This window comes from Aethina tumida, chromosome 4, assembly GCF_024364675.1.
Source record: "Aethina tumida isolate Nest 87 chromosome 4, icAetTumi1.1, whole genome shotgun sequence".
In the NCBI taxonomy this organism is placed as follows: domain Eukaryota; kingdom Metazoa; phylum Arthropoda; class Insecta; order Coleoptera; family Nitidulidae; genus Aethina; species Aethina tumida.
The window spans coordinates 21,145,390-21,166,741 of record NC_065438.1 but is presented as its reverse complement, the minus strand read 5'-3'; the positions used below and the strand labels follow the sequence as shown (position 1 = coordinate 21,166,741).

The 21,352-nt window shown below is 35.2% G+C and overlaps 1 protein-coding gene across 1 annotated transcript in view; it reads right to left on the bottom strand.

Annotated features, from left to right (window-relative positions):
* Nucleotides 1–1,418: 1,418 nt before the first annotated feature.
* LOC109597870 (T-box transcription factor TBX20) overlaps nt 1,419–21,352 on the bottom strand; it is a 38,406-nt gene continuing 18,472 nt past the window's right edge. The window contains exons 3-5 of the mRNA XM_020013650.2: nt 13,147–13,420; nt 6,112–6,347; nt 1,419–2,574 (exon numbers count right to left, since the gene is read on the bottom strand). Of these exons, the coding sequence (XP_019869209.1) occupies nt 2,013–2,574; nt 6,112–6,347; nt 13,147–13,420 (1,072 nt within the window). The 3' untranslated portion in view covers nt 1,419–2,012. The remainder of the gene's footprint in view (nt 2,575–6,111; nt 6,348–13,146; nt 13,421–21,352) is intronic.

Genomic DNA, 21,352 nt, shown 5'->3' with positions numbered 1-21,352 from the left:
AATGAGCATGTGAATTGGGAAGTTGAACGGATAAATTTGTAGTGCCGTGCATCCGCTAATCAATTTCAGCAAATACGCCAGACCGTCAAACATGCTGCTTATATCCTCAAATTCAATTTTACGGTTATTGGTGCCCCTGCTAACGGGAAACGCTTTAACATATCGACTGGTTGCTAATTTAAATCTCAATTTAAAGTGAGGCGTAACAACTATTACAATAAATCAGTGCAACACCCTCGCTCTTCGACCCCTTGAATCGGGCACCACGTAATTAGCCCCCCTCGTTCTCTCTCACACTCTCCAAAAACCGACACGAATTGACGATACGCCCTTCTTTCTCGCCGTTTTTATGCAAACGCATTGTGACTTTTGTTCGTCGGTTTTCTGACGTTTTTCCGCCAGATTGTGGTCGAATTCGATTCGTGATTTACGACGACGCGTTCCGGTCCATTGTGGACGTTTTATTTGATTTTAAATTGGGAATTATGGTCCCCGAGTAATTTTTACAATTTATTTACGTCCATCGAATTCCCTTTTTTTTACCCCGTTATTATTATTATTTTGAGTCATCGCACGATACGCGATCGTTCCGGTCCCTTTTCTGGAAGATAAGAAACGGTCCGTTTAAGGGTGAGAACCCCGTCACGATCGCCTCGGGATGTTTTCATAGAAATAATCTGTCGAGCGGCCCTAATAGCGGGGCAATTTAAGTCGTATCAATCACGGGTTCGGTCCCCCGGGCCCAAGATACCGAGACTTTAAATTTGTGAACGTCCCAATTCGTTCTTCGCTCATTAATACCAAACACTTGGTAGTTTTTTCGCAATATTTAACCCAGCATGGCTCATTACCCGGCGGCTATTCCACCATTTTACCTTTTTGAAACGTTATTTATCATAAGGCGAATGCCTTCGGTAATTAATTATCCACGTGCATGAGGCAAATTGATTTTGGAGCCAGATACGTAACATTCGGTTGATTGAAGTTATTATAAATAATTCAAGAGTCATAACGCCGTTTGTACGATAAAAAATTATCCGTGTAATTTTAATAATGCATTAATGCCGCATTCCTGTCATAATTCACTTCTTTCACTACTCGCAGCTACTAGATTTGCTGGTTATTTATTAATGTAAACAAAATCCGATAAATGACGATGATATAAATGCGAGGCAAATGATTGTCCGTTCGGCATTCATATAAATTGCCGGTGACAAAGTGAATTCATCATTAGGGAGAGTAGAAAGCCAGTTTAATTAAATAACTTGTTATAAATATTGTATCAATAAGTTAATCTGACTTCTAATAAATTAGTTTTGTATAAATCATGATGCCGTTTGTTTGATGGGACTTACCTTTCTTGCTGAAAAAGCTTTAATCCTGAAATTGATTGGAATTAGACTTGTGCTTAGGTTCAATAATGTTTTATTTTTTTTATTATTATTTTACAGTCCACTTATATGTACACAACAACAATTCCTTTTTAACATAGTGATTTATAAAGAAACTAATTAAATAATTGACAGTGAGGATATAGATTTATAAAATATACATATACATTAAACTATTAGTTTTAAAAATAAAATTTTGGTTCTGCCACACTTGCTACTATAACAAATAAAAATCAACATAAATAAGTACATAATATCTCGTCATATTTGATCGAACGTCGGAATGCATTTAAGTAATATTTGGCCTCGAATCAAAAACAACGTCAACAAGTACCACAGAACCAAAATTGAAAGGAACATGTTTCAGCTCTCTACAGGGGAGAACATAAATTACACCAAATTGGAACTATGTACAATAATACTGCTAATTCTCTCGTAAAAAATGTTTTTTTTTTTTAAGTACTCAGACACTTTCAAATAAGTTTCACTACCAAACGTCCCAATTTATACAGGTAAATAAGTTACTCTAGAAATCTATATACAAAGGATATACTTGAAAAATTAACGTCTTTAGCCACTAAAGACTCTTTGGTAATGGTTTCGGCTGGTGCCGCATCATCATCAGTGACTCTGTCGCGACGGCGGACTCACCGACGAGGTCGCCTGCCTCGACAGGCTGCTGGCGTAGGGACTGAACCGGTGCATCGCCGACGGGAACATCGCCTTCGGCAGCCTGAGGTCCGACGACGCGCTGACCGACGTCGGACTCGGCGAGCCCGACGAGCTAGGCGTCGACGACGGGGGCGGTGTGATCTGCGGCCGGTGCGACGTCGGCGGCCCCAGCAGACCGGGCGGCAGGCCGCCGTGCATCGGCGACTGCCACGAGGACCCGCTCTGCGACCACAGCTGGCTGGGCAGACCCAGCGGCACCGACGGCCTCTGCCCCAAGTAGACCTGCTGGTTAGGCGAGCTGTTCAGCAGGAAGGCGTGCAGCTCGCTCGGATGGTAGGCGCCCGCCCCGGCCCTGCCCCACATCTGGAGCTGGGCGCGCGCCTTCTCCACCATGGCGGCCGAAAAGAACGAGCCGGCGTTGTTGTTCTCGGCGTCCAGGGAGTCGCCGGAGTAGAGGCGCAGCGAGTTGCGCAGGAAGTGCTGGTCCATGAAGAGGCTGTCCATCGGCTCTCTGTAACAACAAGAAGAAAAAACTTGGTGAGATGCGAATCGTTTCGGCGTGGGTCGATTGTGTTATTGCACCGTCGGGCCGGACTTAATGAAAGGTCCCGGATGCACACAAATAGTGAAAGTGATAAGTAATAATTCCCCACATCCAACCTCGGGGCAAGCCGACATACCAACTCGTCGTCCGTGTTTCTGTTGTGATAGAATTTAATTTACGTTTTGGATCGCGGCAGTGCCGCTAAGGGGCGTGTACGGCATCGCCGCCCTGTAATTTGAGACAATCGTTGTCTTCGCGAGAACGTTCTGATGATATAATGAAGCCGACGTATTTTCTCACACCTCAGGTACCTAAGCTGCCGCGGCCCCGTTTTCATACTATGCACTCCGGCCTTAATTAGGGCCCTCGGTGGTTGGAACAAACGACCCCTGGTGGCCCCCGGGAGGCGGGGCATCGTTCTCTCATTATCACCTCACCGCGCGCACAGATACCTTCTCAATATTATTGATTGTTTTCACTACGCCCAATCACCACCACTCGATCCCTTCGGGGGACGAACGCACGGACAACCACAATGACTTTTATGTCTTTACTTTGCTTACTGGAATTTTTTAATCAAGTAAATCTGTTAATTTCTATCAATACAAATGAAATAAAGAGAATAGATGAAATATTCCTGACCATAAAACCTCACGACAAAATCAAAGTGAAGAAATTTGGAATCTTTAATAAGCAGTTGTAGAACAAATGAATTTTGTTGGTACTATAAATTACTATCAATAGAAATTGTAATAAATTAAAGAGAATTACAGTTCTTTGTCACTTACTTTCAATTTTTGAAGAAAGCTGCAATAATGGAAGGGAAGTTCTTGACCATAAACCTCACAATTAGAAGAATAGAAATATAATTAAAGCTAAATTGTTTCAATTAACAGTTAATATTTAGTACTTCCATAATAAGTAGTTGTGAAACAATTGAATTTTGTTGGTACTATAAATTACTATCAATTGAAATTGTAATACATTAAAGAGAATTAAAGTTCTTTGTCACTGACTTTCAATTTTTGAAGCAAGCTGCAATTATGGAAGAGAAGTTCTTGATCATAAACCTCACAATTGGAAGAATAGAAAGATAATTAAAGCTGAATTATTTCAATTAACAGTTAATATTTAGTACTTCAATAATAAGCAGTTCTGGAACGACTGAATTTTGTTGGTATTACAAACTACTACCAATAGAAATTGTAATAAATTAAAGAGAATTAAAGTTCTTTGTCACTCACTTTCAATTTTTGAACTAAGCTGCAATAGTGGAAGAGAAGTTCTTGATCATAAACCTCACAATTGGAAGAATAGAAAGATAATTAGAGCTGAACTGTTTCAATTAACAATTAATATTTAGTACTTCAATAATAAGCAGTTGTGAAATAATTGAATTTTGTTGGTACTATAAATTATTACCAATAGAAATTGTAATAAATTAAAGAGAATTAAAGTTCTTTGTCACTCACTTTCAATTTTTGAAGCAAGCTGCAATAATGGAAGAGAAGTTTTTGATCATAAATCTCATAATTGGAAGGAGAGAAAGATAATTAAAACTGAATTGTTTCAATCAACAGTTAATATTTAATACTTCAATAATAAGCAGTTGTGGAATGATTGAATTTTGTTGGTACTACAAATTACTACCAATAGAAATTGAAATAAATTGAAGAGAAATAAAGTTCTTTGTCACTGACTTTCAATTTTTGAAGCAAGTTGCAATAATGGAAGGGTATTCAACAGTTAATACCCAATAATAAGTAATTGTAGAATGATTGAACAATGGAAATTTTAAAGAGAAGAAGCTCTTGGTCACACACTTTCCATTTTAGGAACTAGCTGCCATAATGGAAGCGAAGTTTGCGGTCATAGACCTCACGAATGAAAAAACCGAAAGTGATACATAAAAAGTGGATCGTTTTAATCAAGAGTTAATCTTTAATACCCAATAATAAGCAGTTGTGACTGAACTTTGGTGGTCCTTTTTGTAGGTTTGTGGTGTACCAAACAATGCGGTGGTTATCTGTTGCTTTGTAGTACCGCTGGCGAACGAGACCAAATTATCGACGAATTTAATCACAAACAACGCACTATTTATAATTTCCTAATGCCTTGTAATTATCTTGCCGACGTGTAATATTAAACTCGACGTGTCGGGACACTTTAAAAAATTACCATAATGCAAGCCTGACGTTATAATCAACGTGATCAATAATTATATTGTACGCTTGATATGGAAGGTGTCATGTTTTTTCAATTAAAATCATGATTAAATTCTGTAAAAATCGCCAACTATTAACCTTCAGCCATATTAAATGTTACCGCGGATATGTAATTTGTTATAACAGTAATCTCATCGCATCAACTGATCCTTTCTCGGAAACACTTGTACCAGCATTTTTTAATTCAGATCAATTACTTTAACGGCCGCCATCGCGGCGGTACAGTTAGCCACATATTTTGGGCAAAACGGATCGAAATCCCAACGAGTGACCACACGTCAAAGTCCCCCGACTCCGAAACTCCACGGGCCGATTAATTTTAACTCTGAACAGCTGAACCAGCACGAATGGCCCAAGAGCCGTGGCCGAAATGATTCGTAACAGTTGTTTTGAAGTCGAACTGGGTCGCAAAATTATTCACACCTATTGCGCCTTAGCGGCACTCACCGCGAACTCCCAGCAACTGTGCAAACAAGAAAATCGATTGGTCTTTCCGACACTCGGACCTCACAGGCACACCGGAAAGCTCGACTTTCCAGCCGAATCAATTCGATACCCGATTATCGACGACGGCGAAGCTCCTTGGCGTGACGGCGGCGAATTACGGGGCACACGCGTGCCACCGCGTCAGGTTTCGGGTTGATAACGTGCCCGTCATCGGACCTTATCTCGGCGAAGCCATCCCCGATTTCCATAATCGATGCCCGTACCGAGGCGAGCTTTGATTGAAACGTGGCGCCCGACGTTTTTACCCCGAATGTGCTTAATTGCGGTGCGGATTGTTCTTTGGTGGTGGCCGCGGCCACATTTCGGTCCCGTCCATTCGGCTTAATTAGATTTGCCGGTGCGATCGTAAAGTCCGGCGGTTTTTCAAGAAGCAATTATCTTATTGTTATTAGTGCCGTTTTTATGGATCGTAAAGGTTCCACGGTAGCTGATGACTTTCTGGCATATGTCATTCGCGGTACGGGGTTGCGGAGGTGTCAGGTACGGCGTGCCCATTTTTTCGCCGTGCGAGGGAATAAACAAGTCATTTGGTGCATTCGTTTAACTGGACGAGGAGTTGGTACCGTCGCTTGTGTGTGGCGCGGGTCCGCCCCTGCGGTGGAGCAAATTCTAATCGTCCCGCAACCGTTTGCGGGCACTAAAACCGCATATTTACAGCCCGAAAAGATGATGAACGATTAAAATGGCTACTGTTGCCCGTAAACAATAAACGTTATAATTATAAGCGGGGAAAAAAAGGACGTGACGTCGAGAAATGTTAATTAGTGCTTACCTGTCGAAGTCGGTGAGTCTGGATGAGTCCCTGAAGCCTTTGGCGAATGGATTCGAGTCGATTTTCAGTTTGGTGATGAGCTGATTTTGGTACGCCGTGACGGCCGTGAAAACAGTTTCTGGGAAGATGAAGGTGCGGTACTGCTCCTGCTCCAAGTCAGTAATCGGACCCGAATTTTCCCTCCACTTGACGATATGTATTCTGGGTTGGTATCGGTGCATTGAATTAAGCACAATCTGCAACAAACAAGATGGAAGTCATAAATGATTGACGATTAAAGCCGGTATGGATATTAGTCACTAAGATAAGATCTATCAAGACGATTTGCAAGTCGGATTTGGCGCTGTTAATTTGCGGAATATCAATTAGACAGTAATGGAATAATCAGCGAGCGGTACGGAATGAGAAACGGCAATATAAACATGAGTAACACTCCTAGCCGGGCAGATTTATGCCCAATTGATCAAACGCAATCACACTAACAGTAACGTCGCGCCGTATGACAGGCAATCTCCATATGCAAACTACACCTACATAAACTTAATGAACCCATTAATGTTTATGCGTCCAATGAAGTAATTTTCTTGGTCGTGTGCACGGTGAGGTTCCCCCGGTTAAGTGCGCCCCCCCATTTGGCCGCCCCGTCCCGGCTTAGCGCGGGCGGTAAATTGTGTGTTTATCGGGTGCCGAGTGCAGACAGTGAGGCGGCCATTGTAAGGCGAGCAATGCCACCAATCATTATTACGGCAAGAGTTAGGAGTGCGTTGCCTAGCAACTCCGCTAGACAGGGGAAACGGAAAGGTTACGCTGGAACTTGACGCAGGCGCGAGCCGTCTATTTCGCGCCGCTTTTGTACGATTATCTATGTGCGGACTCGCGTCCCGAATGTGAACGCAGGATGTGCAAGGACGAAGGACCTATCTCGACTAGCACTTTCAACTCTTATTGGTGTGACTTCGAATAAGAAAGTTATTTAAGTAAAACTTGTTTTTTATTTTTTAAGACAATAAAGTTAAGTTTAAAAATAATTCTATTACTACACAATATAATACTTCTTAACTTATATTGGGCGCCAATATACCAATTTGTTAAAGAATTAAAATAAGTAATTTTTTCGTTCATTCATCAAATTAAACTGGAAAAAGATTCCTTTTCAAGCCATAAAAAATAGTAATTGAATAAAGGAAAGTTAATTCAAATGAAACAATACTGTATAATATTTATTAACATACGTTGGGCGCCAATGTAGATTCAGTTAAATAATTAAAAAAGTAATTTTGTATGTGTACATATATATATAATTTAAAATTATATGTATTATACAGGCAACTAGTGTCTCAATTGTTCATTTGATAACAATTTCATACGCCATACTGGTCAATAGTAACATAAATGTGAACATTTTCTAATAAACGTTGGGCGCCACTATCTTAAATGTAACTGTCAAATGAATTATATTAAATAAACAAAATATATTATCATATATATAAATAAGCTTCATCTTTAAACCAAAATAATTAGTATTTGAATAAAGAGAATTTAACTAATATGGAACAATACTGTATAGTACTTGTTAACATACGTTGGGCGCCAATGTAGATTCAGTTAAATAATTAAAAAAGTAATTTTGTAAGTGTACATATATGTAATTTAAAATTATATATAACAATTTCATAAGCCATACTGGTCAATAACAAAGTAAATGTAACATTTTCTAATAAACGTTGGGCGCCACTACCTTAAATGTAACACTCAAATAAATTATAGTAAATGTATAATCAAATAATTAAAATACTCAAAATATAGTTTATTTTTTTTTTTTAAATTAATGTCCTGTATAGGTATAGTATAAATAAGTATAGGTAATGTTAACTAAACTCAGTTGAAAATAGTTTTATTTATATTTTCTGTATATAAAGGGTTAAAGCGTCATCCATTCTACAAATCAATTTAGTAAAAGCTTCATCTTCAAACCATAATAACTAGTATTTGAATAAAGACAAATTGACTAATATAGAACAATACTATATAGTATTTGTTAACATACGCTGGGCGCCAATGTAAATTCAGTTAAAGAATTAAAATAAGTAATTTTGTAAGTATACATATGTCCAATTTAAAATTATATATTTTATAGAAGCAATTAGAGTTTCAACTGGTTATTCGGCAATAATTTGATAAGCCAAACTGGTCAATAACAAAGTAAATGTGAACATTTTCTAACAAACGTTGGGCGCCACTATCTTAAAAGTAACACCAGGATAAATAGATTATAATCAAATTGGAAAAAGCTTCATCTTTATGCCATAATAACTATTATTTGAATAAAGGAATGTTAACTGAAATAGAATTTATATATTATATAATTATATTTATATAACTTGAAAACATACGTGTTATATTTTGTTTAAGTATTAAACTAAATAATTTAGCATGTATACATATTTCTAAATTAAAATCATATAGTTTATACACACAATTACAATCTTAACCATTCTATAATTCAAATGTATGAAAACCATACAGGCCAATAATAAAGTTTTTTAACGAACGTTGGGCGCCACTACCCTAAAAATAAATAATAAAATTATACATAGAATAAATTATTGCATGTATTTAACTACATAATTGAAATACACGAAGGTTAATTTCTAATTTGAATAAAGAATCTATTTGAATAGTTAAGGAGCTTATTATTTTCCTGAAATTGATGTTAACTTATGATAAATTAAAGTAAAAATGAATATTTTTTAATAAACGTTGGGCGCCACTGACCAAAAAATTTAAAATAAACTCCAGTTTCTGAGACTCCCACTCATTATATTCGCTGTCAAAGCTGTTGCTAAACATTAAAAAAAAAATCAACACGTAAACACGTCACGACGGCCCATCAAAAATCCAGTCATAAACGGCACGAACGGCCCGAATGAGCCGTCGATTGATCCGCCAAAAATCAAAAAACGGCAAATTAATCCGGCGATTTGGTGAGTGGCGTAAAACGAAATTAAAAAAAATTAAATTATGATCGCAACGGCGCGGCGATTATCGTTGAGCCCCTGTAAATTGATACGTCAACGTACGGGGTTGGCGTGTGTGCGTTCGAAAGTTTCGGCTTCGGATTTCGGTGCGCCGCCTTATCGACGATCGATTTTCGACGCGAACTTTGCGCCTACGGAACGTGAACGTTACACACGACGAGATGTGTGTACAATTAATTTAAAAGCGTTCCTTCCTTATCGGATCCGGTGGGATGGTCGAAATTGTAATTCGACGATAATTGAGAGGATACATTAAAATAATGACGGTGTGTTTGTGTGTGTATGGGGTAGAAATTTGTGCTGTCGGGTTTCGTTGAAATTTATGCGGTCCGTGGTAGCCACTCCACGGGCGACAATCGCTCTTCTCGATCTTATGAACGGACAAATTGGGATTGAACATGTGGCCGGTTTGTTGTTGTCTCTAGCAAGGTGGTTGCTGCGGCTCAAGTTTCATTTTGTCGTGGCGATTTTTCAACAGTTTTCCGACCACATTTGTTGGTTGTTGGTGTTAAAAGACAATTTGTGCTTGGAGCAGGGAATTTCCAATCCCGTGGTGCGGTAATTGTTTTCCATTACAATAAACCTGGCTAGTTGTTATTATCGTTGTATCGTTTATTTTGACTGTAACTCTACACCGAATCCCATAATAAAAGTCAAGAGATTTATAAATGGGATTTATAAAATCCGGTGTGTATCTTTTCCAAGTTTATTCAGTAGTGGTTATTTATACAAGAGTTGTTCGGATGAATAAGTGGTTTTTGTTGGTGGCAAAGTGGCTTTTGTCAGGTGTATGGGGCAAGTGGACTAACAACCCACGGATTATGAGCGCTGAATAGAATCGAAACAGGTGAGATCCCCCGGCCATAAATTTCGTATTTTATATAACGTGCAGTCGTATAACGATAAAAATAATAATTATGGCCAATAAAATTAGCCTTTCATCATCGTTTTAAAAGTTGTTAAGTCCAACAGTTTCTGTGTAAACAATAAAACACGACCTTAATTCGATGCAGCCAAAGAAAATTGGTCGATTCCATTGAAACTCAACCGGCTAATGGTCGTAAAAAAATCTGTAATGTTTCACAGATACTTATCTGCCTTCGATTAGTATTTTTATATTTTTATTGGCTGTTGGATTAACAGCTCCTATTTATAACACCACTAATCAGCAACCAATTTCTCTTTTGATCCAAAAAAAAAACAATATCTGCAATCAGTCAATTTAAGTCATATTAGTCCATAAATCAGTGAACATGTGTTCGAGCGTCTTATTAATAGAAGCCCATTGATGTATGCTAAACAGACCATTTCTTCAATGTTAATGTGCCTCTTGCTGGATTTATTATATTAAATAATCATCAAACGAATGTAGTAAATGTAAATTATTGTGAATTATTTATTGCTGTCTGCAACAGATAATTATAATTTACAGTAGCCACGACGAAGAGTTATGTTACGTTTACATTTACACACAAACACCACACACTTTTTATAACAACCGAATCGTATGCCGTCCAGCAATAAAATCAGCCGGACAAATTTGAATATTCCGCATAATTAATTTAATCAGCCGATCGACGAGATTTTTAATCGATGTGTGTTAAAGGTTGGGCTCGCGTTGAACACGAAAATAATTTTCTTGTGAATTATTGGTATTAAGTTTTCATGTTGTCACGTCAACTGCTCAGCCCGTTTGATTGATTAACTTATAACTTGGGGGTTATGCTTTGAATTACAATTTTCGGACTGTATCGCGCCGTTACGATCGTAATGTTCATGTTTCGCCCCCCAATAACACTCGATGGTGAGGCGCGATAATTACAGGTAACTGTACTCGTGCACGTGGCTACTGCAAAATAGATGTCGCCCAACTGTAATAGGTTTTTTGTCTTAAAAATCAATGCTTAAACTGGGTTTGCACCTGTGTTATGGGAAAGCAATAAACAACCATCCGCATTTTCAATTAATTAATAAGAGTTTTGAATATGATAATTCGGTCTACGCGATTATGTGTAAAACTGCAATTAGTAAACCTCGCGAGCACAAAACCAGTCCGTGATGTCTAGTTATTATTGATTTTGACGTGCGGCCATAAATAATTCAGTTTATTGCCGAAACCCAACATTTTAATGATGTTCAATCATCGAAAAATTAAAAGTAAATTTAATATCGTAGTTTATGGCACGTATTTAAAGGAATCCCGCGGTGGGTTATGAATGGGGCCCCCCGACGCTCCTGACTCCATACAAACGCTCATATTTCAATCTACAAGCGAATGGGTTTTAAACGAGATGCCTTGTTAGGCTCTAGGTGAGAAATTTGTTGTCCCGTCGACTCCCTGAAGTGAGGTCCGTAGCCGAACGGGGCATGGACAATGTTAATTTTTTTTATGAATTCCTCCAAAATTTTTTATTAAACGGATTGTTTAACAGTTGGATCCGATTAAATTTATGTAATTAATATACTTGAAAATATCAGTATGTGTACATATTTTATATCATAGTTAACATTTTTGTATTAAACTTAAAAGTTTTTTATTTTATTTCTAATTGTCTTTTTATTTATTTTTTTTCCTACATTTATTATATTATACATACGTTGGGCGCCAATGTAGATTCAGAGAAATAAATATAATAAATAATTTTTAAAGTGTACATACATCCAATTAAAAATTATATATTTTGGACAAGCAATTAAAGTTTCAACTGTTCGTTCGAAAACAATTTTATAAGCCATATTGGTCAATAACAAAATAAATGTGAACATTTTCTAATAAACGTTGGGCGCCACTGTACTTGTTAACATACGTTGGGTGCCACCGTAGATTCGTTAAAAAAATAAAAATAAATAATTTTATAAATACACATATATCTAATTTAAAATTATATTTTTTTACACACAATTAGAGACACAATTTATCATTCGACAACAATTTCATAAGCCATACTAATTAATATCAAAGTAAATGTGAACGTTTTCTAACAAACGTTGGGCGCCACTATCTTAAAAGTTATTCCCGAATAAATAAATTATAGTAGATATATGATAAAATATTTCAAATAAAGAAAATCTAATTTTTAAATTAATGTTAAGTAAAAATAATGTTAACTCAACCCCGTTTAAAAAAAAGGTTCTCTAAGTACTTATTAATAAACGATGGGCGTTAAAGCAGATGTTCACTTAATAATTAAAATAAGTAATTAGGTAGTTAACTAAATAATTTAAATAAAAAACAAGGTACTAACTTAAAGATTCAAGTACCATTTAACTAGAACACAGTACGGCGATTTAAATTTGATTAGAATAATGGACATAGTTTATAAGTGGCGTTGAAAACTCTTCGGAGACTCCAACATGCGAACAGGCGACGAACTTTTATTAATTAGCACGAGCACAACATACAGGAGGAGTGAAAAGAAAAATGAATAATTAATAAAGTTACGGTATAAATGTGTTACTTCCTTCTCCTACATAAAAAACAATGACATGGTATACTTCATACGGTCCGTAAAGATGCAATCAATAAAATACGTTGCATTACAGATAATTAGGAAGATCCAGAATAAATATTATAAATAGTGTAATAAATTATGAAAAAAACTTATCATTACTCCAGATAAGTGGTGCGTTTTCTTTATAAAAAGGCACTGCGTTGCGTGATTTCCGTTGCAAATTACATTGTAAATTAGAGAAATAATCTGAACAACTAAACAAATTTATTGAAATTGCTCATTAAGGTGGCATTATTATAATGCGTTAGCATTGCGTTAAATGTAAATTATACTTTCATGTTTCCAGTCCAGAAAAGGTGGCTCAAACAGACCCACGTAGCACCAGAAAAAAGTGCTGAACAAAGACGATCACACGCTCATTGTGCGAGATGGTTTTTTGACTGGCACATGTCAACTCGCATCACACACGCACAATACGGCCAATTTTCCCCCAGGTAAAAGTCACACTAACCCCCTACGGTAATTTAGTTTGGTGCTATAGTTACCTGTCCGTTCTTGTCCATCTCGTTGTTCGTCAGCTTCACCTTCTCGAAGCTCACCACTTGTTTGCGCAGCTGTTCGCCGGAGAACGGCGAGTCGGGATGCGCGTATATGCGACACGGTGCCGGAGGATCGGCCTTGCCCGCCACCAGCCACGAGGACCTGTGATAAGCGTAGCGGTACCGTTTGTTGTCCACCGGCACTATGTCCAGCAGTACCGCGTAGCGCTGATCCGTCCTGATGCCGGTGAACGACACCCTCAACGTCGGGAACATCCGCCTGCAATCAAACATTCATCTTAGCACACAATTACACGGCTACGTCCAAGGTTAATGCGTGCAAATTATTTATATAAAATTTTTATTGTGATAACACAACCAATTTGTCCTGTTGTTCGCAAGTAATCACTAATTACGGTTGTTCGTCGATAGTGTTTTGAAGAAATGTTCGGTCGTAACGTGCGCTTTTATGTCGCGTCTAGGAACGAGGATAATTATTGTAATTGTGGACGGTGGAAATTCTTCGCCGGTATAAAATAAATTAGTCAGGGCCGCCGCGACAGAAATGTCCAGTTAGCAAGATTAATTGCTAATTAACACATTTTGCATGTGATTAACCCCTCAATCAAACGTCATCCTGTGCCGGTACTGCGTACGAAAAAAAAAAAAAAAACCGTTTTTTCCATTAAAAAAACGGCAATTACTTATAATCAGCCAGTAAAAATGCATAGGATGGTGATGATGAGGCATATTTTTTTCTTTAGTTTTTAAACACATCAACATGTTGAGATTGCTAATCAAATGAGGCTTTCCTATTAACGGCCGACGTCGTTTTCGGACCCGTTTCCGGTGTGGCCTAGGCCAGCAGAAACGAAATCGAACAAAACACACTGAACGAGGCGCGGTGGTAACGAAAAACAACTTATGCTAATTTTAATCAAACAACAAAGAAACCAACACGGGTCGGCGTTATCGGTTTATGCGGACTGTAATGCAAAACGAGGTGGAATGTATGTACACACAAGTGCCCGTGTGAATATGTTATGGTTGTTCGATGCTATCGCTGAAGTAATATTTTAATTATTCTTGATGGAAAATTATGTAGTTGGCGGGGGGATAATGGAAATGCGGCTGGTACGGACGATGTAAGACATGGTGAGGAATTTGTACCAGAAACATCACAGCCATCACTTTATTTATGCCTGTTTTATTACCAACTAAAGACTTAAGTAGGTTTGTTTAACCTTGGTCAGATGAGTTGTTTTGTAACTATTTACTAGCGGTTTTTAAATTTGTTGTTGTAAAACATTCAAGATTTAGTTTAATTAATTATAGAATTATGATTTATATTTAAAAAATTAGTGTATATTTATAAAAAGTTTTATGTGACATACTAATTTAAGTTTAAACCAAAATAATAATAATTTAATTGTAATTAATTGTTTTCATTGAAATTAAAAGACTAAATCTATATATTAAAATTTCCTTAATCTTAACTTAAGTATATTGAACCCAAAATTGGTCACATAAGTTTCAAGCCATAATATTTGAATAGAGAACAAGAGAAGAAAATCAATATAAAAAGCTTCATCTTCATGCCACATTTTCTAGTATTTGAATAAAGAAAAGTTAATTAATACAGAACAACACTGTATAGTACTTGTTAACATACGTTGGGCGCCAATGTAGAATTAGTTAAAGAATTAAAATAAGTAATTTTGTAAGTATACATATGTCCAATTTAAAATTATATATTTTATACAAGTAATTAGAGTTTCAATTGATTATTCGACAACAATTTCATAAGCCATACTTCCCAATAACAAAATAAATAAGAATATTTTCTAATAAACGTTGGGCGCCAATGAATTTGTTAATGTACGTTGGGCGCCAATGTCGATTCAGTTAAAGAATAAAAATAAGTAATTTTGTAAGTATACATATATCCATTTTAAAATTATATTTTTTCACAGAGACACAATTGTTCATTTTACAACAATTTCATAAGCCATACTGATTAATAACAAAGTAAATGCGAACATTTTCTAACAAACGTTGGGCGCCACTATCTTAAAAGTAATCTTGGAATAAATTATAGTAGATATATAATAATAAAATAATTGAAATAAACAAAATCTAGTTTATTCTTTTTTAAATTAAAGTTAAGTAAAGGTAATGTTAACTAAACTTATTTACAGTTTTATTTACATTACCTATATACAAAGGGTTAAACCGTCGTCCTTTCAACAAATCAAATTGTAAAAAGCTTCGTCTTCATGCCATAATATATAGTATTTGAATTAAGTAAAGATAATTAATATATAGAACAACACTGTACAGTGCTTGTTAACATACGTTGGGCGCCAATGTGGAATCAGTTAAACAATTAAAATAAGTGATTTTGTAAGTATACTATTTCCAATTTAAAATTATATATTTTACACTAGCAATTAGAGGCTGAATTGTTTATTTGACAACAATTTCAAAAGCCATACTGGTCAATAACAAAATAAATGTGAATATTTTTTAACAAACGTTGGGCGCCACTATCTTAAAAGTTATCCCCGAATAAATTATAGTAAATATATAATAAAATAATTCAAATAAACAAAATCTAATTTTTAATTTAATGTTTGGAACAGAAAATATTTTTTTTTATTTCCACACATTTTAAATGAATAATTATTTGAAGAAATTTAGACAGTAAAGAAAATTATATTAAATAAGAAAGAAAAATTTTGTAAATATTTATAAGCCTTAGTAGTAAGATTAAACTGAGTTTAATGCCATTAATTTTAATTTAGGTATTGTTATTATTGGACCCAAAATTGGTTACAAAAATTTCAATAGATTAAACAAAATTAATTTGACTTTAAAATTATTTTTATAATTAAATTAATGAACTAAACCAATAAATAAAAATTAAAAAATCGGTTTGGAACAGAAAAAATACATTTTGTTTAGTTACAGATATTTCTAATAAAAAATTATTTGATTTTCAAATAGTAAAGAAAATAATATTAAATAATAAATTAAGAAAAAATGTATACATATTTATAAGATGTAAAATTTAAACTGAGTTTAATACAGATAATCTTAATTTAAGTGTTATTATTAACTACAAAATTACTAACAAGAATTGCGATAAACCGAAAAATGTTTATGACAAAAATGATGCATTCAAAATACCATATAAATACAGACATTACTTTCAGCCTTGACACACAGTGATCCACCTGCCCAATAAAAACGTCCGGTGGTGGCCAGATTAGTGCCCGTCCAGGATCAGATACGTTCCCTTTATCCTTAAATATTTTCCAGTCGTCGGACGTATACGAAATAATTTTATGTAAATGGCCGTCTCGTACAAATTGTGGAGTGACAATTTTACGACGAATTATTAACGTTTTATGATTTCTGGCATCCGGTTTTTTCTTCATTATTGTTATTTACGTTACGACGTAAAAAAAGCGACGTCAAGGTGACGGGGGCACATGCCGTCTTAGAAAATTAAGAAACAAACGTCAGAAAGGGGGGCATAAATTTAAAATTTATCGCAGCAGCCACGTGTTTGCGTCGGTGAAGTTTGAACAGTCGACGCGGCGTTTAAAATGGGTACGGTACCACGTCACGAAAGTTTATCCGCCGCCGTGGTCTTTCGTGTCGGTACTAATGCACGTTGAAAAGCCTTAATTACATCGACAATTTACATTGGGTACTAAAAACGCACGACCAAATACACACACACGGGGAGGAAGAAAAAAATTAGCACAAACGTACCGCGTTTGTGGGACCGTTAAGTCGGGCTAATCTGCCGGCGCAATTAGCAAGTAAAATAATCGCAATTATTATAATATAAAATGGGAAAAAAAAATAAGACACGCAACGCGTTAAATGATTAAGTCCCGGTTAAAAATTCCCAGGTTGTTGTTGTGGGTGAATTTATGGACTTATTAATAATTTATGCGGTAGTGCCGGTACGTATCTGGGGAGTAAAGTGTGTGAAATGATTGAATCGATGGATCGCCCGAAGGCTGTTGTCACTACGCCTGATTAATGGACTTAGTGGCAACTTAACAATAACCCGAGGAGTTGTGGGCAAACTATTAATTAAACAACTCGATTAGCCGCATAAAAATAATTAAATGGGACTTAATCACCGACGACGTGCTCTGCCGTGATGATTATCTCCGAAGATTATTGTTGTTATTAAACCTAATTTTGTTAATTTTTCGCCTATGATCGTCCACATTCCTGCCCCTGATTATAACAAACACAAGTTTGGCGAGTTGGCCGAATATTTTTAAGTGCAAATATATGATAATTCGTTAAGAAATTATGTGGCTATTGGGAAATTAATAAAGTTGTGTTGAAAAATTTTACGACATTATTTTACATATTTATCGCCTACGTTGTCGTAACATGTGAAATGTGCTTTTAACGTTTGTTACGCGTCTATCTCTAATCTTAATTTATGTAAGTAATGAAAATGCCTGGCTTAGACCAAAAAGCTTTAATGGTGTAATTTTTGACTTCCTCTCATTACCCAGTAGTGGTACCCAAAATGGTTGAAAAACTTGTTGGCCTCTTACTTATGTTGGCTTTCGATAAATTTCACCGATATTAAACATTCAAATGTGTCTGATTTGCTCTGATAATTTATGCATTTACGCACAGTGATACGTTAAATAAATAATTTATTAAAATATTGTGCTTAATAAAATGGCAATTAATGCACGAAAAGAACCAGGCTTAATTTATGTGTAAAGCAATTAATTAACACCGTTTAATGATATCGATAAATCTGGCCAACACACACACACACACGTTTCAAAATGGTAATCGTTATCGAAAACAAAAAATTGCCCGAGCTTGTTATCCGTTTTATTAATTTCTAAATTATTCAGGTATTTACATGCGTAACAAAACTAGATACGCCACATTAACATTTACGCTACCAAAAATTCGTAATGATCGACGTTTTGGGTACCGGAAAAGGTAATTTACGATGTTTTTGGTTCATGAATAAATTTTTAAATTATGTTTTAATGTTCTTGTAACCAACGAAATACAATAGTTAAATTAAGTTAACTAAATCAGTTTTAAAAATTTAATAATATTTATTATCATTAATTTATTCTTTAAAACGCTAAAATTAATAATTATTTAAGTAATTATTATTAACTATTTAATAATTCACTAATATGTAATATTTACAATAAAAATATTATATAAAAAAATGGAAATTATCTGGTTATTTGTCAATCTATTGATAGTTGTTCAGATAATTATAGAAAAGTTAACAATATTATCCAGTTAATTATTAATATTAATATTTAATATTATGATTTAGGTTATTTTTTGTCATAATCTTGTTAAATATTATCAAAATATTTTTTATACTTTTTTTAGATATACAAGATGTGTTCAAAATAAGTAAAATAATAATTTTGGAATGTCAATTATTAAATTATCTGGTCATTTATCAATTTTTTTATAAATATTTAGGCAATTATCCATTTTTGATCATTATCTGGACAATTATCAATTTTTTGATGATTATCTGATATTTATTATAAATATCGGATTTTTCAGAGACTATTTATCAAATAATAATTCGGATATTTAAAAAATATATATCAGTGAAAATTTGATAGACATCAAAAAATAGATAATTGTCCTGATAATTATCAAAAATTTAATAATTATTATTTGAATAATTATCAATTAGTGTACTTTAAAAATATAAAAAATGATAATAAAAATCATATTTTTTCAAATATTTCAGATATTTATCAAAATATTGATAGTTATCCGGATATTTATCAAAAAACTGATATTGTCCAGATAGTTATTAATATTATCAAAATATCTTTTATACTTTTATAGCTATACAAGATGTGTTCAAAATAAGTAAAATAATAATTTTGGAATGTCATTTATTAAATTATCTGGTCATTTATCAATTTTTTTATAAATATTTGGGCAATTATATATTTTTTAATCATTATCAATTTTTTGGTGATTGGATTTTTCAGAGACTATTTATCAAAAAACTTATATTGTCCATATAATTATTAAAATTAATTTTTTTAATATTCTGATTTACGTTGTTTTCTGTCATAATCTTGTTAAATATTATCAAAATAACTTTCAACTACACAAGGCTTCTCTAGAATAAGTAATATAATAGTTCTGAATGTAAGATAAACTGATAATTACCAAGATATTCATTAAATTTTGACCTTATATTGAAAAATATCAGGACAATTATCAATTTTTCGGTAATTATCTGGACAATTATCAATTTTTTGGTAATGATCTGGACATTTATCAATTTTACGGTAATCATCTGATATTTATTATAAATGCCGAATATTTTGGGGGCCCGATTTGAATTGTTTCCGACTTGTGGCCGTGTCAAACATCATCAAGCATCGCGGCACTTAAGCCCCATTATTCACGTCCATTATCCGCCAGGTTTAAATTGCGGAAGGCATTAGTGCCGACATGTAAGGTCCAATATAATCGTCCGAATCGTATTTTCCATGTGACAACGTGTACCGACCGTGATTTTTTTTTATTATTATTCCCACTTTTTTAATCGCGTCAAAAGTAAATGAGCCCTAATCGCACGCACGTATTTCACGCCCGGAACAACAAATGGACAATGCACGTTTTGCGATGGTCGCTTAATTCCGAATAAGTCATTATGGTACGACACGAACGGGCGTAGAATAAACGCCGCAATTTTTCCATTATGGAGATGATACACCGACGAGGACAATTAGACCGTGGCACGGCGAAGAACAACAAAACGTGGCGGGCCGTTGACAAATTGGATGCGTGACGCAATCGTTAAGTACATATCGATTTGAAGATAAAAAAAGAAATAGTACGCATGCGAATTGTTGAATAACAAGTAGTTCAACACGTTGTCCGGCTACCGTCACCTGCCCCGCCGCCTGCACAGGTTGGATTTGGCCGTGAGTTTCGCGTCCAGGCTTGTCTCGGGGAGTTGTTCTTCCACACCTACCGGCACGCCAGGCTGTTAATTTTAAATGTGGAATCCGCCGGCAAGGCTGACACTCAGCATGCAAGTTTTGACTGTTATACGGTTATGGCCACATTGGGTCTCTTTTTCTGACGATCGGCCACATAAAACTGGTCACACTTCTGTTTATTTTCGAAATTAACATAAGAAATATGTGACTATTTAACGGCCCCGGGACATTAATAATTCTCGTATTAACATGAAATATCGGCCGTGTTAATTTAATCATTATTACGCACAAAAATTTTAATCTTCCGCCGTTAAATACCCTGACGGGCATAAAATTATATAATGAAATCGTCACTTTTAATTGTCGTTTTTTAATTAAATTTTAATTGTCAAAATGTTACGGTTAAAACGAGTCTGAGTTTTGTCTTCGTTCCTCCCAAACATTCAATTCATATAATTACCCCAGAACGGTCTGGTAGAAAATCGAATCTTAATTTTTTTTTTTTTCGAGTGTGTGTGTGTGTGTAATTTTTACACCTTGCTCACGCAAAGGCTGCGAACACGTTTCACGTCGGTCCGCGGCCTGGGGAACCGAAATTACAGGCTGTCGATATTGGAATGAAGGTAATTTGGGCAGTTTAACACTGGGCATTTTTACCAAACTCACATTAACAGCGAAATATTCACTGCCTCTAATCGTGGTACCCCTTTGTAACAATTTTTTTTTTTTTATTAAACGTTCCTACTACAAACTGGTACAGGTGTAACGTGTTTTAATCAGAAAGCAAACCGGCGAACAGGTGGCACGTTCATTAAACCTATATCTTAATTCGGGCCCGGGCAAATAGCTCTTCATTTCAACAAAACCGTACGATAAATACGTGGATAAATGATAAATAAAAAGTGCAGTTGATAATTAAAAATTGCATGTTGCAAACAATCATTAGCCTGTTGTATGATGATTAGTTTTTTGATTGATGAGTGGGCATTTTTTATGAGACCCACATGTTTAGATAGAGGAAATGGTGTAATTATGCTAGTGCCGTGTTAAACACACTAGTTTTACAAAACGCAATTGCAGAATGTTGCGATAAATAATACATGAAGGCACTTTCAATGTTTCGTTGTGTTAAATATTGGGTGCCGGATAAATAATTCATAGTTTTGACGTTCAACTTTAAAGCTACTTCTGCCAATTAATTAACAATT